The 27,421-nt window shown below is 39.0% G+C and overlaps 1 protein-coding gene across 1 annotated transcript; it reads left to right on the forward strand.

Annotated features, from left to right (window-relative positions):
• The first annotated feature begins 15,924 nt into the window (after positions 1-15,924).
• LOC131222807 (protein HEADING DATE 3B) lies at positions 15,925-25,904 on the forward strand. The gene is made up of 4 exons (XM_058218007.1): positions 15,925-17,288; positions 17,638-18,668; positions 23,671-23,722; positions 24,611-25,904. The coding sequence occupies exons 1-4, from the start codon at positions 17,067-17,069 to the stop codon at positions 25,664-25,666; spliced, it is 2,361 nt and encodes a 786-aa protein (XP_058073990.1). The 5' UTR covers positions 15,925-17,066; the 3' UTR covers positions 25,667-25,904.
• Positions 25,905-27,421: the final 1,517 nt, after the last annotated feature.

Genomic DNA, 27,421 nt, shown 5'->3' on the forward strand with positions numbered 1-27,421 from the left:
TTGGGCAGCGGTGAAATAGATATTGTGGTATTTAAGAGGCTCATCCAGGTTGAGCCTATGCTATGGTGACGAAAAACCTGTGTTAGAGGACTACATAGATGCAGATATGGCAGGCGACATAAACTCCAGGAAGTCTACATCGGGGTTCATGTTCACGTTTGCAGAGAGAGCAGTTTCTTGGCAGAGAAAGCTACAGAAGGTCGTAGCATTGTCGACGACAGAGGCCGAGTACATTGCAGTCACAGAGGTATGTAAAGAGATGCTTCGGATGAAGAGGTTCCTACAGGAACTTAGCCTGAAGCAGGCGCAGCACGTGGTCTATTGCGATAGCCAAAGTGTTATACACTTGAGCAAGAATTCAAGTCAGCACTCCAAGTTGAAGCACATAAAGATTCGGTATCACTGGATTAGGGATACTTTGGAACAGAAGGTGTTACAGCTTGAGAAGGTCCACACGGACAATAATGGGTCAGACATAATAACTAAGGCTTTACTCAAAGGCAAGTTTGAGGTTTGTAGAAACCAGGCTGGCTTGAAGAAGGTGAATCCCTCCTAAGTCAGAAAGGGAGAAATTTGATGGGATTTTTCCTCCTAAGTTCAGAGGAGAGATGGAGCAGCAAGTGAAAAATTGAAGTAATTTACTGCGCTGCTCGACCGGTCATGGGTGGCGCTCAACCGGTTGAGTGGGGCTTGACTCAAAGTCCAGCGACCATACAATGCTTTTCCGCCGAGGTGCTCAACCGGTCGAGTGGGCTGCTCGACCGGTCGAGGACTCAGCTCGACTAGTCAAACTTACGCAAATTTGAATCCAGATCTTATGCGGACTGCGGAAATCCGAGGCCTTTCGCAACAGGGTGCGGAAGAGAGTTTTCTAAACTATAAATAGGGGTGCCTAGGGCCTTTCTAGGCAATGCAAGAGGGTTTCCTAAAGCTTTGCAAGGGTTTGCTAAAGGGTTTAGGGCTATCAAAGGTGTGTGTGTGTGTGAGAGAGAGAGAGGAAGCTTGTAGAAGGGAGGTTATGCTCGTGGAGGTGATCTATTGTGCAATCAACATCTCAGCGCTTCTACGTCCTCGTAATCGGTGAGATGTCTCCGTTTTTTTTATTCTCTTATTGTTTATCCACTCCTGCGTGAGTGAAGAAGGTTGTAACATTCTACTTCGTAGTGAATTGTTGATCTAGACAAGGTCCTATGATTTTTACCTCTTTGAGGGTTTTCCATGTAAAAATCTCTTGTGTGGTGTGGTTTATGCTTTTATTTATTTCATTGCTTTATTATCCTATAATTCTGGTTTGTTTTGGGAGGTTAGATCCTCAAGTTTTGTGCAAGGCCTCCCAACAAAATTTTCTATTATTATTAAAATTATCTGGACCAACCCAAACCTAAGCCAGCCAGACCAATTTTAATTGAGGGTAAGAACCTTAGGTGCAAGACAGCCCAACTCAATACATGTGGTTGAGTATTTTCTTCAGGGCACACGCACGATTAGCTATCATGGACATGCTAGATTCAGGTCAAACATCAATGGTGCGTATTGTATCTATTCCTGGCCCAAAAATAGATTGTCCATGCATCAAGTGGCCTAACATGCATGTTCAATATGGATTGTAGAGATATTTCTTTGATAACACATCTTTCTCATACACCTTTGGGCCATTTGATAAGGGAACAAGCCTGATTTTGAGCAAGGTTTGGTGACGGCGAGACCGACCTAAATAAGTATAGCAATGGATCGGGCCACCTGCATGGCCCGGTGTCGGACTTCTCTTGGACCTATGATTAGTTGGGCCTGAGGGCTCAGCTTAGGTGTAATGCGCGTGGCTGAATTAATTTCTGGGTTGAGCTTGGGTTGAAGTCATTTTGGTCTTGTGGGACCTGAATATAAATATGTCATTTTGATACAAGTGTATAGAGTGTTTTTTTAGAGTGTTTTTCAGCCGATACAAAACTCTGGTGGGCCATGGCAAAAGGAAATAGTTTCCTCTCTTGATTTGCATTTCTCTTTGCTATGGCTCACTAGAGTTTTGGATCAGGCTGAAAATTGGGTCCAAAAAGTTTCAATGGGTGCCGCATCGCGTGGACCATTCAGATTCTGTGCCCATGACATGTGTACAAAAGTGTGCACAGGTGCTCATGTAAGGTGTGTAGGTGAGCATTCCTCTATGTATTTGTGCATGTGTGGCCCACTTGATCAATGAATTAGATCAGTAAAATTTAAGTGAAAAACAGGATCTTATTAATTTTTGGGTTAAGCTTGGATCTGGGCCTGGACCTAGGCCTAGCCAAAAAATTTAATCATCTAGTATTGACATGTTGTGCTTCGCCTATAATGGGCTTGGGGGCTTGGGCCTAGCACAGCACAAACACAATCCATTTCCACTCTACCTTACATACTTTTTCCATGTTGACACATGTAACTTACAAGGGGTATTCGAATCTCATGGAAAAGCACAACTTCCGTGTCGAAGTGGTTGAGAATAACTAAAAACTTAGATTCCATCAAGCATCTAAGGTATAAAAAATTACTCCTTAAATTTAGAACTTTTGCCCAACAATTAAACATTATTTTACCCTCTTTAGTTACTTAGTTACTTCTTATTTTTAAAATAATAATAATTTCATATATTTTATTGATTTTTTTATATTAGAGAATTCAATAAATATCCGTATACAAATATAAATAGAAATTTTCATATTTTATAAGTAAATTTAATAGTTATGATATTTTCAAAGAGTTTTCAATTGGGATATTAGAGTAAACCAAAATACAATCAAGATAAGTGAATGAATTTAATTACAAGTATATTGGCAAGTTAAAAAATAGAATAAAGTTGTTTTCAAAACTGATTATATAAATAAATAAATTATATTACTTTTTAGTTTCTATATTTTAAAACTTCTTAACCACTTATGGTTAAAAGGAAAATCATATTATGAGCTGGTTGCATCCTTATTTATGTTAGTGCATTTGGTGGGCTCCATATAGCTGATGTGATATTCAAAAAATTAACTATACCCAGAAATCAGGTGAGTGACACGGTTAAAATTTTGCAACAGTATGCCTAAAATATCTAAAAGGTGTGGCCCACTTGAGTTTTGGATACAGTTAAAATTTGGTGTGATCCCTAATACAAGTGGTACACAAGCTATATGTCTATACTTGATATGGATGAATCCTATAAACGATCGTGAAGATTTCAATAAGTAGGTATTGATCCTCAGTTGGTGATTTCAATCTTTTTAATCTCAAGATATTCCGTCATTAATACTATAAAAAATAATAATAAATAAATAAATAAAAATGAACAACAAGATTTAAGTAGCAATTATATGAGTGTCCAGTCTCTTCCAACATTTTCACTATATATCAATATGGGTAATATGATACAGGTATGATTAAGGTAATTAAATACATTCCATGTTCAGATAGAAAGTTTGAATAGCTAGCCTTAAAACTTTGAGTCAAGATCAATACAAATTTCAGTTCAGATAAAAAATAAAAATTATTTTTGTATCAAATCTAACTCAACATTAATTTATTAGCTATTGTTATCCTCTTTATTGCTTGAATGTTACACAATTGGATGGTCTGGATTGCTATAAGTAGACAATTTAACTACTTGATTTCGATTGTTTTGACATACACAAAGCACATGCATTGTAAGAAATTATTTGGTTCTTAATTATGATTTTTTTTTTCACTAAGACAGTCACAGATTTCAACAATAAAATGGTATTCTAACCTAATAATACCAATTCTAAATATCCATTACCCTTATGTGTAATGAACCTCACAATTTGATTGGCTTGAATGGTTGTATATGGCGACGGAGTTGATTCTCCACCAGTTAGTGAGTGATTCAAAATTGGGCTGTAAGCAAATTCCTGTCAGGTTAATTACGGTTGGGAACAAATACACTTATTTGAGTCGAGTAGATAGGTATACAGAGAGAATTTGCGTTTCAAGTCCATCCAATTGGACCATCAATACAATCCTTGCTTGTGACATTCAACCAGTGCAATCATTGGGAATAACTTGTGCAAAAATCGGCCATATCCACTCACCGAACAAAGCACACTTGTATTTTGTTATTTATTAATGGTTTATTATTATTACCTATGGTGTGGCATGAATAACGAGCGGCTGGGGCAGATGTTTACACAAGAAGATCATATGGACTATGGTTTTGCATCACGAGCACTTTAGCGACATCCCAAACATTTTAAGATCATATGAACTATTCAATCATTTATACCGCTAAGAGCATGGTGCAAAAAAACACGCAAATCAGATGATCTTGTAAACAAAGAGAAAACGATGAAGGATTTGAGGAAAATGATTCTCCTTTGCTTTTCTGTGTATTTGAGACAACCCTGAAGGGTTGAATATATAGAGCTTTACAACGAATATACAAGGTAAAATGATAAATATAAAATCTTCTACTTATACATCGTTTATCTATAGAAATGGCCATACAAGGCATGTGGCTTGTCTAACATCTCTAAGGTTCTAATTAATAGCACAAAAATAAATAGTCAAGATTGACCTAAAATATAAAATAGATCCAATCATCATTTTGAAATATCTACTAAATTGATCTCGCTTTGTATTATCTATGATTGTAACACTTGATGATGGTGAATGAGTAAGTCTGCTAAGTTACATTATAGTTGAGTAGAAGGGGGCCGGAGGGAGATTTGGGACACATGAGATACATGTTTTTATGTCCTTCAATAACACAAAGTTATAGCCAGCCATAGGGAGCAGCTTAGGAGCCACTGCCTCACCTAAGATAGTGTGGCCCTTACCATGGCCCACCTTGATGTATGTATGTATTCCATATCTTCATTGTCCATATGTTTTTCAAGATTATTTTAGGAGATGAGTCTGAAAATAAAGATCTGATTCTCAAGCAGACGTTACCATTAATGAGCCACGAAAGTTTTGGATCAAGTTGATATTTGATTTTAATTTTTTTTTTTTTTTCTTTCTTTTTAATACGACCTTATCAATAGGTTGGATGAAAAATAAACATTACAATGGGTCCTAGGAAGTTTTTTATTGTAGGTCATTCAATCCCCGCTATTTCATATGGTGTGGTACACTTGAGATATGTATCTTCTTCATTTTTTTGTCTCATGTCCTTAAATGATATAGAAAAAAAAAAAGGAATGGAGAGCATGAACATAAAATACATACATCAAGGTGGGGTAATATAACTGATTACCAACAAAATTCTGCCCATGACCACTCACATTATATGGTTGGCATTTTTTCATCATACATTAAGATTAAAAAACATGAGCATACGTTGCCGGGACCACAAGCCCAAAAGAGCAGTTTTGATTGCGTGATCTTAACCATATGAATTAAAAATGGATGCAGCTTCGGTCAGTGGATCCCTGATTTTGGGGCCCAGCATGATATATTCCTATTATATACATACACACCCTTCATTCGATTCTTGTGGGCCATTGGATCTCAAGTGAACCACACCACAAGAAACAGTAGTGATTGAAGGTCTATTGGAATACTTATTTGCCATCCAACCTGTTGGTAAGGTCACAAAGACCTGGATGAAGGGAAAACATGAATATCAGCTTGGTTCAAAACTTTTATGGCCCACAAGAAGTATTTAATAGTCAACTATCACTGTTTCCTGTGGTGTGATCCACCTACGATTTGGTTCTTGCATTTTTGTTCCGGGGCCTTAAAATGAGCTAGTGAAACAGATTAATGGCATGGATATAAGACAAATACATCACTGTGGGACCTACAATCATAAATCCACTGAAGCCACCTCCAGTGAAAATGCCTAGAAATGAGCAATGACCAATGTTTTGGATTGGATTATTCATAGCTTAAGATTGTCCATTTTGCATGAACGTTGAGATGAGCCTGCTTGGACAACTTTTAGTCCATGGTCGAGCCCGGCATTGATAAGAGAACGGATATGGATGGATCCAAGGTGAGCTCGGGCCCGGTTAGTTTGGGGCTCAGATTTTGAACTGTTCACGTGTTTATAGGCCAAGCCCTATTCAGATTCTTCTTTGCTCAATTCAAGCTTAGCCTATTTTGAGTGATCCAATAATCTATTACCACTGGGCCCAGGTGTATTTGATGGATTGGACGCAGATTACTTGTAGCTAGGGCCTGCAGTGATTCTCGCAGCCGTAAGCTGGGCCAAGCTGTATTTCATGATGCAGATTACTTGCAGCGAGGGGCTTGCAGGGATAAGTTCTATATGTTATATTTTTATAATAAAAATAAATTTTAAAAATGAAAGTTATTTTTAATAAGTAAATAAATATATTAATTATTTAAATTTTTCATAAATAATGTATATAGCATGTTGGTAAGAAAATATATTTTTGCTCTTCCAATCAAGGTTCAAATCTCTTCAAAGACGGTGCTTCGTGAACTCAGGTCGAGCGCTTTGTTAGGCACGTGCTCAAACTTTTTGAACCATAACTGTGACATGGTTGTACATGTAGTAATAATTTTAAATTGTTTGATGACCTTTTTCCCTTTAAAAGAGTACATAAATAGTTGTGCACCCTAAGGTATTAATAACCTTAGTGTTGTTCGAAAGTAACTGTGACATTGTTGTACATGTGGCAACAGTTTTAAACTGTTTGATAATCTTTTTTTCTGTCTAAAAGGGTATAACAGGAAGAACTTCATAACCATTTAATTGCTACAAATCCTGGATACTATAATCCAAAAAATCATTCTCTCCATTTTTAAGATAAACCATCCATTGTGCAATATTCTCGAATTTGACCTCTTATTGTGATTTTTCAGAACATTTTAAAGGCACGTCGGTGTCAAAACTAAAGATCTGTTCAACACTTAAATTTGTAAATTTTCGTGTTGAAATTTGAATTGAGAGTTCATTGTATCCTAAAGACAATTTGTAGATTTCATTCATTTGCACTTACTGGAACTATCAAAAAAATACTAGCAAATGTGTCTTGAGAAATTGACTATTCAAGTCGAGCCTTTTATCTGATAGATCTGATTGTTTCGTTATCTTTTTTCTCTAACCTCTTTATGTTCTATATTGTTATTTTTCCAACACCATAGACCTATTGTGATGTATGTGTCATATCCACTCTATTTATCTATTTCACTAGTTCATTTTAAGACATGAGCTTAAAAATGAGACAATCCAAAGTTCTAAGTGAAACAAATCATAAGAAGTTTCCAATCAAGCTGATATTTGTCTTTTCCCTTCATCCACATCCGAGCCACCGTATGAAAGGGATGGATGGCATATAAACATCATGGTGGGCATTTAAAGGGTTTCAACAGTGGCCGTCTATATTCCTACTATTTCCTTTAACCTAGTTCAATTTAGATCTACCTCATGTTTCAATTCCTCTCCCAAAATGAACTGGTGAAACCAAGATGAGCCAATGTAAAACATAAACATGTGTGGGCCCCACAGGATGTAAAGATGAAAGAGAGAAAGAAATATTTGATTGAATTGTTGTTTATTTCGTATTGAGCTTTACAAATAAATAGATGTACAATGATCTATATATGGAAAAATATATTTGATTGAGTTCTAAAAATAATCTAATAGCAGATTTTGTGCAAGTCTTGATTTTGTGCATGTATGGTAAGAAATCTGTCAATACTCCCCCTCAAGTTAGCGCATGGAGGTCCGTAATGCCCAACTTGCACGAAAAATGATGAAAAAGTTCATATCCCAAAGCTTTGGTGAAGATATCGACAACTTGCTCACTGGAAGAAGTGTGAACAGCTTTGAGGAGACCCAAGCGAATTTTGTCGCGAATAATATGACAATCAATCTCAATGTGTTTGGTACGCTCATGAAACACAGGATTGTGTGCAATATATAGTGCAGATTGATTATCACAATGTAGAGTGAATGGCTCGGGATGAGAGACACCAAGATAAGTGAGAAGTTGTTTCAACCAAGTGAGTTCACAGGTTGTGACGGCCATGGCTCGATATTCAGCTTCAGTGGAAGAGCGAGCAACTGTATTCTGCTTCTTGGTGCGCCATGAGATTGGACTGGTGCCTAACTGAATAAAGTAGCCGGTGGTGGAGCGGCGGGTGATGGGACAGCTGGCCCAATCAGAATCTGTATAAGCTGTAACATGTGTATTGTTGGATGAAGGAAAGAAGATGCCTTGGCTGGGGCAGCCTTTGATGTAGCGGAGAACTCTGGTAGCTGCAGTCATGTGGGGGACCCGAGGAGCATGCATGAATTAACTAAGTGTGTTGACTGCATAAACAATGTCTGGTCTGGTGATGGTTAGATAGATGAGACGGCCAACAAGGCGACGGTAAAGGCCAGGATCAGGGAGAAGGTCATCATCTTGAGTATTAAGCTTCAAATATTGCTCCATAGGAAAAAGAGTAGTCCGTGCACCAAGTTGTCCACTGTCAGAGAGAATGTCGAGAGCATATTTGCGCTGATTAAGAAAGATGCCTTTGGGAGAGCGAGCAACTTCGAGTCCAAGAAAGTACTTCAAGGAACCAAGGTCCTTTGTCTTGAAGTGAGTGGAGAGAATTTTCTTAAAAAACTCGATTTGAGAGATGTCGTTACCAACAACCAGGATGGCATCAACATCTAGGACATCCCTCCAGTTTTACTATTCTCAGTATTTTTAATTCTCCTTTTACTCTTTCTGAATGTAATGTTTGTGCTCGTTCTAAGCATACAAGATTACCTTTTTCCAATTATGCCAATAAAAGTGATTCTCGTTTTAATCGTATCTTTTGTGATATTTGGAGTGGTTATCACACCGCATCTTTATGTGGTGCTCATTATTTTCTCACAATTGTTGATGATTTTTCTCGTACTACATGGGTATATCTTATGTGTTTTAAATCTGAGGTCATAGGGTCTTATTAGCAGTAGATTGAGCAGCAAAAATGACAGGAGGGTCGGGGCGGTACACGTAGAGCCCGTTGCATAGATCACCAGCTCCAATCGACTTCATCGATTGAGGGTCCTGAAATAAACAAGTGTTAGAGGAAAAAAAGATAATATAAGAATTATGAAAGGCAATTTGGCAAACTGAGAGTAGATTGAAGGACAGAAGTGAAACATAGAAAACGTGTTTTAATTTGAGAAAATGTGAGAGAATGCAAGAACCCAGCCCTTCGGTTGGGATATCTTATCCTGTTGGAAGCCGAATGTGGTGAGGGGAGGCAAGAGGCTTCAAATCGGCAAAAACATCGCGTTGGTGGCAGATGTGGTGGCTCGCACCACTGTCCACCACCCAATAGAGGCGTCGATTGAAGGAGAAATCAGATGAAGAGAAGAGGTTACTAGCGAAATTTGTAGGGGATGGATCATTTGGAGGTTGCGACGGTGCGATGAGGCTGAGCAACTTTTGATACAGCTCCGGTGACAATCCAGGGACCGGACTTGAAGTGGATGGAGTGAGAGAGACCAGATTTGCAATCGACAGAGGTTGCCCTAAGATGGACGGCCACGATTTGTTGGTGCAAGGCGCTCGGCCTGGAGGGTACCCGATGATGGTCCAGCAACGTTCACGAGTGTGGCCATCTTTACCACATGCTGTGCACTTCAGAGGGGATCGTGGGCGAGCAGTGGTGCGAGTAGCAATTGTCATCGTTTCAGAGGATGATGGTTGAAGGTTGAGGAGTCTTTGTTGTTCTTCTTGAAACAAGATTGAGAAGACTTTGCTTGTGGGGGGAAGTGGATCCATGGCCAGGATTTGGGTGCGAAGAGGAGCAAAGGAATCATTGAGCCCAAGAAGAAATTGGAAAACACGTTCATCATCAACCTATTTTTGTAGGTCTTTGATGTTAGTTGTGGTTTGGAGATGGCCAAGTTCATCCCAAATCTATTTGATTTGGTTGTAATAATTATGGACAGAATTTGTAGTTTGTTGCAGGGAGGAGATGGCTCGTTTTAGGTGATAGATACGGGCATTGTTTCCATGACAGAAACGGAAAGAGAGGTCGAGCCAGACATCACGGGGATCTGTATGATATTCGAGGGAATTGGTGAGAGAAGGACTGATGGAGTTGAGGATCCAGGTAAGGACCATATCCTTCGTTTGGTTCCACTGAGTGTATTCTGGTTTGCTCGGTTCAGGGGGTGTGAGGGTGCCATCGACAAAACCAAGTTTGTTCTTGGCATTAAGGGCTCTTGTCATGGCTTTTTGCCGTTTGGGGTAGTTGTCGCCTGTGAAAAGACTATTGACAGGAATTAAACTAGGAGAATCTGAGGGGTGAAGAAGATAAGAGGAGGGGATGGATGGGGTGTTGTTGTCGACCATGGCAGAATGGGTTGATCTTTTTAGGCTCTGATAGCATGTAAAGATGAAAGAGAGAAAGAAATATTTGATTGAATTGTTGTTTATTTCGTATTGAGCTTTACAAATAAATATATGTACAATGAGCTATGTATGGAAAAATATATTTGATTGAGTTCTAAAAATAATCTAATTACAGATTTTGTGCAAGTCTTGATTTTGTGCATGTATGGTAAGAAATCTGTCAATACACAACTTACTTTGGGCACAGAAATCACTACAGCCCGATAATTGTTGTTGGTAAAAAGAAAATTGGTCAAACACATTTGGTCCACTTGATGAACAGAGGGGTCTGATTCTCAAGCCGTTGTGCTAAGGATTAGGCTAGTTGACTTTTTTCTAGGTAAATTTTTCTGCATTTGTTTACATTGCGGTGGAGCTTACTTGAATAAAATTATGTAACACATCTCTCCCAAATTGAAATAAAAAGTCAATGGAGAAAACACAGCAGTGTCTTTTGATCCAGACGCTTTTGGTTTTACTTAGGGTAAGGTGCATCATTCAAATGATTGAATTACGTAACCATGCGAAAAGTTCGAATAAAGTGAACCTATAAGATTCAATAATATCTACGCCATTTAAGGACTTATGCACAAAACTAAAAATGGACAACCCACGTCTAGCAGTCTAACTAAAGCGAAAGTAGAAAAGATCTAATCAATTCTTTGATCTCATAGTCAAAATGACCACCAAGGCATGATCATTGGTTTAGATCATCTAAGGCCATCTAAAGTCCATCATTATACCTTTACAGTATTCCCCTTTTGAATCTATCTTATAAGGTGTCTTTGCGAAGAGACAGCCCCCCTTAAAAAAAGGAATCAAGGGTGTTGGAAGGAGTTGATAATCAACTCTTGAATTTGAATTTTTTGAAAAAAAAAATTTTGTGTGGGACCCAATCACTAACATTCGGCCCATATCCAACTCCATGAACCATTTCATATACCACATTAATTGGATGATCCTATGGGTTTCACCATGATCCACTCACAAAAAGTACATAATAGCACCGAAGCCGTCCAAATTGTATAATCAAAAGTCATTTATTTAGATAGGCAGTACCCAATCCATAAAACTCTTGCAACTTGGATCATCTAGAGCGCGGCCCATCAAATGAACGGTTCTCATCAGCGAGGTTGCCTAATGTACATTGTTGGAATCCACAAATTACAATTTCGTATGGTGTAGTGGACTACTAAAAAACCATCCATATATCTAAATCTGATTTTACGGTTTCTGTATCAGTTTCCCGGCAATCTTGGTCTTGTTGCCGACTCCAACATTTCCCGGGTTTTCTGAACTACCATTTCCACTCACATGTGGAATTCCATGTCCGGAAACAGTCCACGTGACCCGGCTCTGACCTCTCTATTTCCTGATTTGGAACCGTCACGTGCACCTATAGTCACGGACACACGCGCTAGAAAGCTTGTAGGAAATCTGAACCGTGCATCAGGTAGGATTTACACTGTAGATCATTGGGACAGAAAATTAGATTAGTGGGTTATCAAGTAAAGCCGTACATTTGAGAAGATGTGGATGGTCTAGAAAAACTCACGAGTACTTTTTTATGACTGACGGATTTTTCCGTAAATTTCTGACATAATGGACGGTTGGAAGGGTACGGTTTCTGTTGCAAGTTATTTCATGATGGGTCCCACTTGATAGATGGATTGGATTTCCTGGAAAGGTGACAGGTTAAAATATGTGTCCGCGTGTAAAGGTGCGTGTGGGCCTACACAAAACCCTTTCTGTCTCCCACTTTCAATTTGCCCCGCGTGTAGAGGTACGGTGGCTCCAAGAAGTTTTGAACGGTAGGCATTTAATCCCACTGTTTTCCGTGGTGTGTTCCTGTTGAGATTTTGATATGCTTCAATTTTGAGGTTATAAACGAAAATTAGCGAGAAAAACGGATGGACGGTGTGGATATCACACATAAATCAAAGTGAGCCCCGCAGAGTCCTTACACCATGTGGCCACGTGGTCTCCGGTTCACCACGAAATCCGCGCCTTCCTTACCCCGAGATTTGCTCGAATACATCCCGACGTACTATCATACCATACATGTGGCCCTGGGCTTTGAATCTGGATGATCTTCGAGTGATCCAAACCATTTATGTGACAAATCTACTTTAAAATATTTAAAAACATCATCTTTAATTGGGTTATTTCATCCTTAGGATAATGTGGCTATTTTATAATTAATAATATGAAATAATTATTTTGCCGTGGTTTTCTTTACTATGCAAGTTTATAAGTGTTTTTTAAAGATTTTTTGTCACACTTTCTAACATAAAATTTATAATTGCCAAAAATAAGTTTTAGTTAAAATAATAGTGATTTTGGGTGTTTTTTAATCAATTGGTAGAAATTTGTGAATAGGAAGATAGTGCAGTGGTTTCCTTTATAAATATTATTATTTTTTTGTATGAATAGTAGAAGTTTGTAAGATAGATGATTTTTGTAATAAAAGAATCTTGTAATTGATGATTTTTAAAATGAAATAATGTTGTACTGGATGAATGTAATTAATGTCGAAATAAAATAATATTGTAATTGATGAATATTTATATAGAATAATATTGTAATTGATGAATATTGTATGGTGGATTGTTAATATTCACGGTGAATTGCTGATAATCAGTATTGATCATCGATATTAACCATGAATCATTGATAATCGGTGAGGACCGTCGATATTCAGTGAAGGTCGTCGATATTAATTGTGGATTGTTGATATTAGCTGAGGATTGTTGATATTAACCGTGGATCACCGATATTCATTGTGGATCGCTAATGTGTATTGTGAATCGTTGATTTGATGAATAACTCCCTCGTTACATGTTCGATTTGAATTATCTTATACTCGTTAGAATGACAAATTAATAAAGTCCTCGTTACATGTTTGATTTGAGTAGACTTATACTTGTTGGAAAGATAATTTGATAAACTTTGAAGTGACTTAAAATCATTTCATTTATATAACATTTAATTATCCAAAGTGGGCCCAAAGTACATCAATGACTATAGATCATCAATGCGCATTGTAGATCGTTGATCTGACAAAAACGATCATAACTCTCTCATTGTGATTGTTATAATAATTCATCCATTTCAACATTCTTCCATTACATTCTTCATCAATTTCAACGTTCATTACAACATCATTTCATTTCAAAAATCATCCATTATAATATTTTTCATTCCAAAAATTGTTTATTTCACAAACTATCACCATTTATATTTTAAAAAAAAAAACTAAAAAATAATAATAAAGGGAATCACCACACCTTCATCCCTTTTCATAAACTTTCATCATAAATACCTAGGAAAAACATACAAAAACAAATATTATCCTAACCTAACCAATCTTTGGCATCATAACCTCTATGTTGAAGTGTAATTATAAATCTTTTTAAAAAATTTACTCAAAAAACACCTAAGAATGAAGGGAATAACATTAGAAGCTCATTGAAGTAGGTAGCAACCGTCATAATAGTTAAACTGGTCCCCTTTAATTTAAAAAAAAATGAAAAAATGAAAAAAAAAAAAAAAAAGGCAAATGCTAAATGGCATTCCAGTACAAGAAACTTGCTTATGGAATCCATCCCATGTTTTATGTGGGGCTCACTGGATCATCTTATAATAGATTCAAGTCATCTACATTAAATAAATTTTAATTTTTATGACATTTGTCCAAGTTTGAGTAAAAACCCATCACGGATGGACAACACTGGGGAAAATGGATTGAAATTAACTTAAAACACTAATGTAATTGTGAGCCACTAACAACTCCAATTTTTTTTTTAAATGACCCTATTACGGGTTCAATGATCAGATAAGTCAATGAGCGGCTCCAACCATTGATTTAGTGGGCTCACACCCATTCTCAGGAGATACTGACTTGTGGCATAAACTAACAGTATACGAGGAAATGCCCACAGTGGAGCTTTTTTGGGCTTTCAAAAGCCAAAAAGTACAGTAAAAACTAAAAATAAATAAATATATGCATTAAAAACCTTTGCATGTAATTTACTTGGGTGTTGCTAGAATACATCCTGACATATTGTTGCACAATACATCATAACATTAGCATTTCAAGATATTCTCATATTTCTTGATCAAAACCATTTATTGGATAGGACTCACCTAGATGGGCATAGGTGAATAAATAAAAGCTCTCAAGCCGTTAACTGTTTAAATCTTTAATATTGAATATGAACGGTCTCCTAAAAGTCTAAATAATAAAATAAATGACTTGAATATTGCAATATAGGATTTCTTTTTCTTCTTGTATATTTTTTATCTACGTCAATCGTATAAAAGATCTGGATCATTGAAATATGACCCCATATCTAACGGCTAATGCCCCGACGTATCCTGTATGATACGTCGGGATGTATTGTGGCCAGCCTCATTAGATTTGTAATCTGTTTGATGACAAAGCGCACCTACGAATACGGTAGAGACGGTAGCACCGAGGAATATTGTACAGCCATATCTGGAAAGTATATGTGGCATGGTTACTTATCATCTGGGACCGTCCATCTATCTTTTCCCTCTATGGATACAAAATACACATGGGTTGGAGGAGCCTAGACATCTGATCAGTTGCCTACAAAGCGACGACAAGAACCTAATTGATCAACGGTCAAATATTCATCTTGGGAAGTGAAGCGAAGTAATGGATTAGAAAATTGCAATCCATGATAGGATCTACGAGATGGACGGCTCCAATTGATAAATCACCCTGCCGCGTGTACGGTGAAGGAGAAAGCTCTACCGTATTCCGATTCTTCGGTTTTTGCGTGTACCCCACGAAAGAAGACTATTACTTCCACGTGTACGGTGAAGGAGAAACTGACCACTGTAATGCCACCTTTAACCCGCCGTCTTTTCATAGCACTTCCAAACTTTACTTCCCAAAGTAAACCATTCCGTACGGACACACTATTTGCAGACGAAAATACCCTTGCATTCAAGGTGGCTAAATACCTATAGCTACGGTTATAATCCGTAGCTATAGGTTGTGAATGCAAGGGCATTTTCGTCTGCAAATAGTATGTCCGTACAGAATGGTTTACTTTGGGAAAGTAAAGTTTGGGAGCTATGAAAAGACGTCGGGTAAAAGGTAGCATCACAGTGGTCAATTTCTCCTTCGTGAGGACCACTTCAGTAGTCCGCGGGAGGACTCACAGATTCTTTACACTCATCCGCATCATCAAACCATATGTCATGCTCTTGGTGATTGGGGCCGTTCATCTGGGTCCTAATTGTTTTGTGGACCACTGTACAATAATTCAGTGGTCTGATTATCTTGATACTGTAGCTAAAGAATATTTAGACATCTGAACCAATGGTTTACCAGGCATAAGTGGGACAGAAAAAAGATTTTAAGAATTCAAAATTTCAAAGGTATGAAATCCACGATGAGCGGTTTGGATCATCTGTAACGTGGCCATTTGTACGAAGAAGGTCACGAGGAGTGGTGGTCGTGTGGATTATTGATTATTCCTTCTTAAAACTATTTCCATCCACGTGGCCCCACATCCGGACGCTTTTTCTCGCTTTTCCTAGATGAGGATCCTCCGTGTAATTTACAAAGCGACCCTCTCTATCTCGCGAATCTATCTTTCCAAGCCATATCACTGGCTCCCCTCTCTCTCTCTACGAGATATTTGCGATCTTCCCTTCTTTTCTACAGCTTTCTGCTTCTTCTTCTTTTCTTTTTTCTTTTTTTTCTTTTTTTTTTTTTTTAGCGAAAAGATAGCTATTTTTGACATCTGGGTATTTTTGGATTGTGGAAAAATCGATTTTTTCCATCTTGGTTTATTGCTAAGAGATCAGAGCTGTTGGATTTCGTTGTCATTTGGGCAAGAAAAAGGTGCGTTTTTTATTTTCCCATCTGGGTTTTTGTTTTGGGAGATTGAAATTTGGAGGCGTTGGATTGTGGAGGGATCTTGGCGAAAGGAGCGGTTTTTCCATTTGGGTTTTGTTTGAGGAGGTTGGAAGCATCGGATTTTGGAGTGATTTGAGTGAAAGGAGTGGTTTTCACATGGGGGTTTTGTTTTAGGAGATTGGGGGCGTTGGATTTTGGAGTGATTTTGGCAAAAGATCGGTTTTCCTGTGTGGGTTTTGTTTTAGGAGATTGGAGGTATAGGTTTTTTGAGTGATTTTCGCGAAATAGTTGTATGCAGAGGCGTTGGATTGTGGTGGAATTGGGTGACAGGAATGGTTTTCCCATGTAGGTTCCGTTTTGGGAGATTGGAGGCCTCGGATTTTGGAGTGATTTGATGACAGGGGCGGTTTTCCCATGTGGGTTTTGTTTTAGGAGTTGGAGGCGTCAGTTTTTCTGGTGATTTTCCCGAAGGAGCGGTTTCTTTCGTGTTGTTTTTCATTTGGGGGACTCGAAAGTGTTGGATTTTGGAGTGATTTCGGTGAAAGAAGCATTTTTTGCATGTGTTAGGAGATTGAAGGTATTCAATATTTTAGTGATCTGGGCAAAGTAGCTATTTTTCTGTCTGGATTTTGTTCTGACTGTGATAAAAGGAGCAGTATTTCTATCTGGGCACTATTTTAGAGAGATTGGAGGCATTGAATTTTGAAGTTATTCAGCAAATGGGGTGGTTTTGCTGTCCGGGTTTTGGTTTAGGAGATCAGAGGAATGGGATGTTGTTGCAATTTTGACAGAAGGATCAGTTTTTCTAAGTGCGTTTTGTTTTAGGAGATCAGAAGGCAAAGATGAAAGGGGGAAAAGATGAAGATAAGGTGATGGGGCCCTTGTTTCCGAGGCTTCATGTGAATGATACGGAGAAAGGGGGGCCAAGGGCGCCTCCAAGGAACAAGATGGCTCTCTATGAGCAGCTCAGCATCCCTTCTCAAAGGTTCAATTCTTCAGCATCGACGTTGCCTCTTCCGCCCCACAATACTAGCACCATGGTACCTTCAGCATCATCAAGTCAGGTCAGTTTGAGAGATCTTCTTGATGAGTTTTTTTTTTTTTTTCTTTATGATTTTGATGAATTGTTATGAGAAATTCTGGTTTATTGCACTCAAATTGAAGTTTGAATGTAGAGTAACGTATGGGGAAGCCATTCTTGCTTTGATTTGTGTGTGTGAGTGTAAATCGCTATTAATTCATTTCGCTGATTGTGTGCATGTGTGAATTTGTATAAACTCATGTTGCTGTTTGTGTGTGTGTGTGTGTGTGCGCGCGTGTGCACGTGCCCGTGCATGCGTTAAATATTTTTTCTGTCTATGCTTCCTTGCGTTCTGCTCTTCTTGATGAAGATGAGTGCCTTAATGGATGTAGGGGGGTGGCCATGAAAGGAGTGTGTTCTCTTCGTTTTACATGCCTTCTCCGACACCGGCCCGTTCCACGGAGAAGGTTCAGTCTCTTCCTTCTGATGGGGTGAATATGAATACCACAATGGAGTTTGAAAGGGAATCTTCAAAAAACACAGGTTATAAACATCACTCACCAAACGCTAAATGCAGCTCTTTCCATCCACATGACTTTTCCAGCTCAAAGAATACTTGTCGGAAGAAATTTGGTGATGAGGATGATTTTCGGGTTCCTACCTATGTTCATACAGAGACCGTGCCATCTTCTGACAAGGATCTGAATGGAGGAGATAAAGAACGACCAACTCCCATCCCGATGTATCCAGGCCAGTCACCACTTACAGCTACAAATAGTTCACAGAAGAACATGAAAAAAGTTACTCCCAATTTGTCAGTCCAGCTTCAAAACATATGTGATAAGCCCTTGAAACGTACCAACACCACAGATCTAAAGTCACGACAACGTGAGAGAAATCAGAGCGAAGAAAGGCCGAAAGACAGTGTAACAATTACAGACTCTACAGAGAAGTCCTCATCCCACCCATCATTCGGAGAAAAGATTCTGGTTCAAGAATGCCCAAGTTCTTCAGTGAATGTCTTTGATACCACACATAATGGAAATACAAATTTATATCACAAAGCTAGTGCCAAGGTGCTGCTGGAGAACAATATCCATCATAACGGTGTTTTAGTTGAGCCAAGGTGCACGACTAACAACGGGATTACAGAAAAGGGAAATGTTCCTAGGGTGAGAAGTGTTTTGGGTTCCAGAACATCGATCAGCAATATTCATAGAAGTCTTAATGAGGCTGAAAACCACAGCGACAGAAGTGAAGGCAACACACGTTGGCCATTGCAAGTGGACGATGCGGACAGAACTGATGATGTCTCTGAGACCTCCATGGTAGATTCCATGTCAGGCTTGGACATATCTCCTGATGATGTTGTTGGAATGATAGGCCAGAGGCAATTCTGGAAAGCAAGAAAAGCAATTGTCAAGTTAGTACCTGTGCCATACTAGTACTTGCATTCTCTTCAATTTGGAATTTTTGAAATTGAGGATACCTTGGGAGCTTTTTCTTGTTATCTTCGTGGCTGGTTAATGTAAACAACGTTGGAACATGGAAGCTGTTCATGCAACTTTTTTCATTTGAAGTGGAATACGTGTTAAGCAGATATGTTATAACTCTTCTTTGGCACAACTAGACGTCGACATAGTGTTTTTATTTCAATCTCCATATGCTTTAAAAATCCAATCTTGATCTTAATGTGTTTAGGTATTTCATGTGTTAAAATCAAACAGAACTATTTCATGTCTTAAAATCAAACAGGTTACAGAACTGGTTTCAAGCTTATCTTTTCTGTCACATGCATTGTTTGTTTTCTTCTATTGACACTCATGTTTCACATCAAGGTGTTTCTTCATTCCGAATTTTAATCCCTTGAAGTCTGTTATTGTTTGAGCTTTTCTATTTCAGGAATCTCATTCATTTGCTCAGGAATTGTACAACATCATCAAGATTAACCCTACCACCATTGTCATTGTTTTGGATATATCAAGGTTGAAAAATTCAGCGCTTGACTCTAACTTGATGAGTATTTGACCCGTGCCATTCAGTTACAAATAACTTAACTCTAATTTGTTGTATTTTACTTCTGTTTTTTCTTTCCTGTTTTTTGTTGTTTCTGTTTCTTTTTTTCTTTTTTATTTCTTCTTTTTTGTTGTTGTTGTAATTTGTGTTTTGTTTCTGTTTTTGGCTCTTCCTAATAAATTGCTCCATCTTTCAAAAAAAAAAAAGTTACATGTAAAGATTGAATACACCCACCTACTGAATATGAAGTACAAACAAGTATCTTGCGAATAGAATAAAAGTCAAAATATGAAATGAAGATCTGGGTTCATGGTGATCTTGGCTGCCTCACAACTCTTGATGTTAACTACCAACAAATCCCTTGCCAATGTAATTACAACCTATCTCTTTTGCTGTTGGAATTGTTTTCTCTACCCTGTCTTGACTGTAAATGTCACACTCCACTATATTTAGCCGGTCATCTATGTTATCTGAAAGTTCACCCCAAGGATCGACTCTTCCACAATATTATTCTACATTTTCAACTGGATCCCAGTTTTCAAAACTTCCAACAGAGAACTGGGTTTTTGGAAAATGCTTTTTACAATCATTTCTGCCATCATTTTTCATTGTTGCTTCTTCTTCTTCTTCATATATTCTTCCTTTTCTTCTTCTACTTATTTTTTGGTCTTCTTCTTCTTCTTCTTCTCCTCCTCCTCCTCCTCCTTCTCCTTCTTCTTCTCCTTCTTCTCCTTTTCTTCATCCTTCTCCTAGTGCAATGCTTGAAGATAGCCTAGCCATCTGCTTTGCCAACCCAGCATGCTGCTCTAAATCCTCTGGCCCTGAACATTTATGGTTCTTGATATTCTTATATGACTTTATGGTTACCGTAGCAAGCATCAGTACAGCAGATCGTTTAGATCTAACTCTTCATTTTCTGTACTTCTGTAATCATATGAACTTATACAGGAACTATCATTGCCGACACCTTCGACCTCACACCATTTTCTTAATGTCTTCTCAAACCTTTTTGTCACCTTCTTTAGATTGTTTACTTCTTTGTGCAAGTTAAAATATCCATTTTTTCAGCATATGCTCTCCAAAAATGTTTCCTAAGTGATGCTTTCAGCTGTTGATTCCACCAAACATTTCTTTCCCACCATACGATCACACAACCCGATACTATCTTGCTCAAGTTACCCTAAATGCAGGAGCCACCAACAGATCATTCTGAAGAGAGCGGAAGGTTGTGGTATGCTTTGTGACTGTGTAATCTTGAAGTGGGCCATGGTGGCTCTTGTTTATTTCTCATCTTCAATATGTCGACGACGGATTGATTTTTGTTGATTCTCTCTTCAGCAGGTTGAGAAACTCTTTCACTTGGATTGAAGTTGTCACTAGCCAACACATGCATTTGAGAAATGCTTAGGTTGTGGATTCAGTACAGAGGAGATCCATTTAGGAGGTGGTGGTGGCACTGTATTTTTCGAGTGGCAGATTGGAAGTTCCAAGTCTCGCTTAGAGGTACTGACTAATGAGAGGTTGATGGTTTGCTTTTGGGAAGAATTACACTGATAAGGTTATTACTTATGATTTTGACTCCCCCCCAGTTTTTTCCATGTGTGGATTAAGCGGGTTGCATGGATAGCAGATGGCTTGAAGGATCCAAAGGAGTCTCTTTCGAATGACTGGAAACAGCTGTCCAAAGGAGAAGCGCCATCTGCTTGAGTGGAAGTATGTGTGTTTGTGACTATGTCTAAGGATCGCTTGGGGGGCATGAGAGGCTTGTGGAATTTCAGCCTGGTGTTCAGGAGGATAGAGAATTGCCATTTCTTTAGTTGGTGATCCTCTCAGCAAAGTGTGAGAAGGGTGATCAGCCACCACACAGGTGGCTGCAAACCAGCAGGCTCAACACATATGGGACCTAACCGAAGTATGGTATTGTGGAAAGTCATTTGCTAATTCTGCACATAAGGTCTGGTTCTCCATTAATCCATTTGTGGGAAAGGAGACTGAAGCAAGTGGGGGCCTATGCATGGAGCTCAACTTGTGTTTTTCTTGAACCAGGCATCATGACGTAACTCTACTTCTTTCGTTGGGAACTCCAAACAGTTGGCCTGATGTCCATATGCTACCTTTACCTCATAGAATTTTGTGAACTCAAGCTATCACTTTTTAATTCCTTTGACATCCATCCATACATTTATGGAGTAAAGTTTTCCATGTTTAGCCTCATGTTTCAATACCATTTATCTTGTCCATTGCGTTCTTAGAACTGTTGCAAGTTCTTTCTTATGAAATGCTTGCATATGGGATGCAGTCATCTGATGATCATTTCATGGTTGGTTGAGCGCAGAGGAAGAAACCAATCATTTTTCTTCTTCTTCTTCTTTAAAAAAATAAAATAATAATAAAATAAAATAAAATAATTCCAGTGGTCACACGTGTGATATCCAAATTCAAGTATTCCCAAGCTTATGATGATTGATCACCGTTGATTTTTTTCAAAGGCGATCGGTTAACTTTTCAAATTTTCCACGTCTTTCACTTTGTATCACATCTATTCCAGTACATTCACAATGTCAGTTCAATTTCTTTAGATCAACTTGACGATCAGTCCGCGGTCATACTTTCACAGTTGGGGGTGAAAGACATGATAAAAACTAAAAAGATGTTTGGGGCTGTGGAACACGCAAGGGCGTCTCTTTTTTGAGTCTTGATATTTTAGAAATGTCATTCCATTGGTGAGCAAGGTCATTTCTGATCCTTGGAGGCTGTCTTTTATTTTGATGTGATTCTCATGTTATATGGGTGGAGAAGTGAACAAGATTCCCAATACCTTGCCCAAGGTATCATGAAAGCTACAAAAGTCTATCATAATTGGGGAAAAAAAAAACACTAAATATCTACCATTGTTACATTTTTTAAAAATGGTCGGATCTTTGAGAGAACCCCTGATGGGGACATCTCGCGCACATGCACGCCCCCTATGCACGTACGCAAGGAGGAGGAGGGCCCCACCATCGATCTGGATCGATGACGACATACAGGGAGGCCTCCTAGTTAGAAGACTGAGTTTTGGTTCGTTAGAGTGGGCCCGATAGTCAAGTAAAGCCCATCATGGGTTCTCATGATCGTAACTCACCAGTCTAATTAATCTCATATTTTAGGTTTTATTTATTATTGTTATTTAGAATATCATGGACGGTTTAGATTACTTCGATTAGATATTATTTTTTATTACTTCATCACCAAGTAATAGGTTATGCACATGGTGCGAGTTTTGGGGTATAGGGTTTTCTTATAAATAGGCACCCATTTTAGTTTTTTTTTTTTTTTCTCATTGAAGATTAATAAAAATTCCTGCGTTTTTCTACTCCTCTAAGTTCTTGAGTTATGGAAATCCAATTGGGTGCGAAGCCTTCCCTTCATCGAAGGGCTAACTACCGTGGTGCGAAGCCACATCTATCCTGATCCGCCCTTATCTCCTATCACCCATTCTTCTCACCTTATATAACTATCCTTGCTTTGAATCCATCAGCTTTTGCAGCAGTTCTTCTCCCTACAGCCGATTTCCAGAATCTGGCCCTACAGAAAGGCTGAAACTTTGACGGAGCACTACGCACAGATCGCGTATCCGATCGACACGAAACTCGGGGATTTTGAAGCTCTCCTTTCGCCGACCAGAGCCAAGGAGGTGTTTTCCGCATTCGGGGCCCCCTCGCACGTGGGGCCAGGCCCCTGCGCACGTGCATCAGGCCTGGCCCGCTGTCCGCACGCGTGGATTGTCGCTAGGTTTAGAATTTCCACCTATTTTATCTCTCTCACACCTATTTTCCATAACCCTAACCCTAAATTACATTATTTTCAATTTGTTTGCCCCTTCTCTAATCCTAGGGTTCTCTGAATTGAAACTGGTGAATCTCTTGGATTAAGGACTAATTATTGTGCATGTGTGGATGAGTTTTACCTCCCTTTGAGTATCGTTTGTCTTATAATTTCTATTGATCCAGCCCTAACATGTGTAGGCTTGGACCTGCATAGATTCCCCTTGCTTGAATGTTTGAACTTTTGTGTGGGATGTGAAAATTTTATGTGAATGTTTCTGAATTAGTTTGATCTAAGGCCTGAGATCTTGCATATCATAGTTAATTTTCATGTCCTGCATCAATGCCACTTGTAAATATAGCATTCTACTCTCTTCTGTTTTAGATGAATAACATGCTACTACAATGGTGCTTGAATAGTGTATTAGCATCCAACAACGTTGTTTTTTGCTAGAGATAGTTAAGAAAAGTCTCCTACAGTAGCTCAATTTGTTGGTTTATTATGCTTTGTTGCCTTTTTTTTTTTTTTTTTTAATGCTTTATGGTTTTCAATAATTTATTCTGGTTATGCATTTCACATGAGTTTCTTATCACTGTTTGCAGCCAACAGAGGGTTTTTTCAGTGCAAGTATTCGAGTTGCATAGATTGATCAAGGTAAGCTCGTCTTGACCCAATATATGGGTGCTTTCTCTGTACTGAAGTGCACTGATCCGAGAGATGTTCATATCCAGCCAGTTGGATGATAAGTTACTGTCCACCCAGCGGATAACTTCCAATGTGTCATGTGCTTGCGCAATCCAACCTGTCCAATAGGTTGGCCCCACCATGAGGGATCACCTTGGATAAAAATCAGCTCTGTCCACTCATCAGGCAGACCATGATTGTATTTTGTTATTTATCAGCCGCTATACATTATTTTCATGTGTGGCTCACCTGATGAGTATGGGCTGATTTTTGCAGAAGGTGATCCTCATGCTGGGGCCAACCTATTGTATGAATTGGATGTCACATCCACAGGATAGTTTGAAAGTTATGCATTGGGTGGATGGTAACTTATAGTCCCAAGTGGTTGGATGCAAGCATTTCTCTGTTGATCCTTCTGTTTTAAGATAACTCAGGGCAAAGAGATACCAAGCTGGCGTTATGCTAATATCAGATGCAAATATTGCACAATCCCTGTGGGCGATTGGGGCATGTGTATGACATCCAGAGAACTCATCTCGTGCCCATAGACCAAAAACCCATGCTGGCTGGATGATTATAAACATCCGATCAGAGGTGTTTTGTTGGAAATGACGCACAGTTTTTTTTTTAAAAAGGACCACTGGCTCACAGAAGTCCTTCACATGAGCAGTTAGGATTGTCTGACAGGCATAGTTTGTGGGCCATACCTCATCCATGGCAGGGCTCAATGGATGAGAAGTTCAGATCTCATGCACCTGTCCCATCTCCACATGGAGCGCCGATGACATTTTCATGTGATTTTTGCATGATATTAGGCTTTGTCCATTGAGCTAAATCCTAATCCTCATCTTTAAACAGGTTCAGAAATTGATTGCCAGCTCACCTCATCTGTTGCTTGAAGAAAATGCTTATCTAGGCAGGCCTCCTCCAAAGGTACCTGCCAAGAAGCTCCCTTCAGAGTACATTCTAAAACCTCAACCGCATACTACTAAACTGAAAGATGACTCCCAAAAGCCAAACCAGAACACCGAGTACCCAACTGAAAATACAGTCGGGAAGCCCCCTCCTTTTGACAATAGTGTCAGCAAAGGATTCGTCAGTCAAATTCCAACATACGGACCTTATGCTGGAAATCCACCAATGGCACCTGTGGCAGCTGACGGCAGATCAAATCCCTGGTGTTTTCACCCGCATGGGAATCAATGGCTGGTTCCTGTAATGTCCCCATCAGAAGGTCTGGTCTACAAGCCGTATATGGGTCCATGTCCCCCAACTGCTGGTTTCATGGCGCCTGTTTATGGAAGCTATGGTCCTCTGACTCTACCGCCAGTCCCAGCTTATGGGGTCCCAGCTTCTCACCAACAACCAGGGGTTGGCGCTGGTGCTCCTGCAATTGCTCAGAGCTACTTCCCTTCTCCTTATGGCCCACCGGTCATGAACCCAATTATCCCCACCTCAGCTGTCGAACAGGCAAACCTATCAGGTGGGTCCTGCCCACACGCCCAAGTCGAGCAAGTATCAACTGCAGAGGTTAACTTCAACATGCACTCTCGGAGCTCGTGTAACATGCTGAACCCAGGTAACATGTCAAACCAGAGGAGCGAAGCTTTCTCGTGTAGTGTCCGCAAGTTTCAGACATCAAAAGATAGTGAATTGCAAGGGAGTACAGCAAGTAGTCCATGCGAGAGGGCACACAGAGGTGTGAGTCATGTTGCGGAAGGACATGACGCATTGCATCTTTTCCCTATGGCTCCAGCCATTGAAGATTCGAACCAAACCCCACAGGCTCACAGTAGTGACCAGCAGACCCGTGTGATCAAGGTTGTGCCACACAATCCAAGGTCCGCAACTGAGTCAGCAGCACGGATTTTCCAGTCTATACAGGAAGAACGGAAACAGTATGACTCATTGTAACTCATTTGTTTGGGTGTACTTTTAGCTTATAAAATCACACGATGAATCAATGGACCGTAATTCGGTAAATGATTCTGTGTTCAGCCAGACTTGGTAATCATACTCATAAATCTTTCATCAGTTGCTTGGTGTTTTGTAACTGGGTTTTGCCTCTGCTCCAATATTAGCTCATTCAAGTCGGATTTCGTAGCTACAAAACCGTCCTTCTGTTGGTAACAATGCAAATGCCCATTCTCTACTTTGATATGTTCAATTGATGTTTCGTGATTTGGTACATTTTGCTTCTTTTTTTTCTTTTTCTTTTCTTTTTTTTCCATTAAAAATTAGTTATTGTTTTGAATTATTTTAGTGAAATAACATAAGTAACAGTATTGAATCAGTGCAATTATTTTTTATCTATGCAATTATTTTTTATCTATGTATTTGATCTTTGCCCTATTTTTATTTTGGGCTGCCTTTGGTTGCACCAAATTTGAAAATTAGACTGACTAATAATGAAACAAACGCAGCCTTAATTAATCGGTGTGATATTTTTGGTGCAACCAACACTTAATTAAAAATCTAGTAGTAGCATGTAGCTTACATGTCATGGTACGTAGCTTACGCCTCACGTGTCAAAGGGGTGAACGCTGCACTTTATGCTGTTCGCCATTTAAAACACCTGTTCTATTAATTTTTTTCATCTTCCATTTTTTTTTCTTTGAAGGATTCATCTTCAAGTTTGTTGCTGCTGCATTTTAATAAGAGAAAAAAAATGTGGAGGGAATAATATGTATTAATATGCTTTTTCTTGCAATGCTTTATATTATTCGTAGCTGGTTCTATGTCGACTTTTTGATACCATGATTGTTTTGGGGCGGTTTGATGACATGTCTCTGTATATTTTCATCCCATTATGGGGTGGATTCCATGGACAACACCTCGGGAGTGTCATTTTGCACAGACCCACCACTGGAATTGGGATGAGATAATATTCCGCTGGGGTCAGTTCAGGGAAGATGACCCTCCTGTTAAGTTGTCGCCTGCAGTCCCCACCAGAATACTGAGATGAGACGATTCACATCCTTTTTCTCTTCTAGAAAGCAAGCATTGCCTTTAACTTTTTATTTCCCCTGCAGAGCATCTGTATTTCAGTAGTGATTTGTTCTCTGTTTATAGATTCTTTTTCTTTGACTCTCATTTTTACAATCCTTGTTTCATCCATCTATCACATGACTTTGCTTGAGAAAGATTCCTTGGTAGGGATTTCTATGTTCAATAGAAATTGCACTCTTTTATCCTGAGTTCCACACTTATTAAGAAACAACTCTTTGTTGCAAAGAGGATTATATGACCATCAAACCCAGTATATGCAAGGTATGTGCATCCAAACCATTGATCTATTGAGACCCACTATGGCTGGACGGTCTGAAAATCTCCCTGGTTGTAGAATATCCTAGTTACTGATATTGGGCTGTCTTTTCAGTTGAATGTGCAGATTAGCTGCATTTCTCAAAATCATATATTTATTTGCGGGCCAGAATTGAAACATAGCATTGTCTCATCAAGGATTTTTCTGGGGCATGGTCTAACCATAGTGGGACCCAACAACAGGCCAACAGTCTAGTCCACTCAAATGTGGCCTCTCTTGCCCAAACTGAAAATTCAAGTTTAGAGTGTTTTTCTTTTTTCTTTTTATGGCAGTTCGCCATAAAGATGCAGGTTTTTTAGTAGAGATTTTATTCCTCATGCCCTCTAGTTTTTTTACCACCATAC

Source organism: Magnolia sinica, chromosome 13 (genome assembly GCF_029962835.1).
Source record: "Magnolia sinica isolate HGM2019 chromosome 13, MsV1, whole genome shotgun sequence".
Lineage (NCBI taxonomy): Eukaryota > Viridiplantae > Streptophyta > Magnoliopsida > Magnoliales > Magnoliaceae > Magnolia > Magnolia sinica.

Excerpts from the sequence above, each read along its gene's own strand:
- LOC131222807 (XM_058218007.1), top strand. The coding sequence starts at position 17,067 with ATGAAAGGGGGAAAAGATGAAGATAAGGTGATGGGGCCCTTGTTTCCG. Across the intron at positions 18,669-23,670 it reads GCAAGAAAAGCAATTGTCAA|CCAACAGAGGGTTTTTTCAG; the intron begins GTTAGTACCTGT and ends CACTGTTTGCAG. Across the intron at positions 23,723-24,610 it reads AGTTGCATAGATTGATCAAG|GTTCAGAAATTGATTGCCAG; the intron begins GTAAGCTCGTCT and ends ATCTTTAAACAG.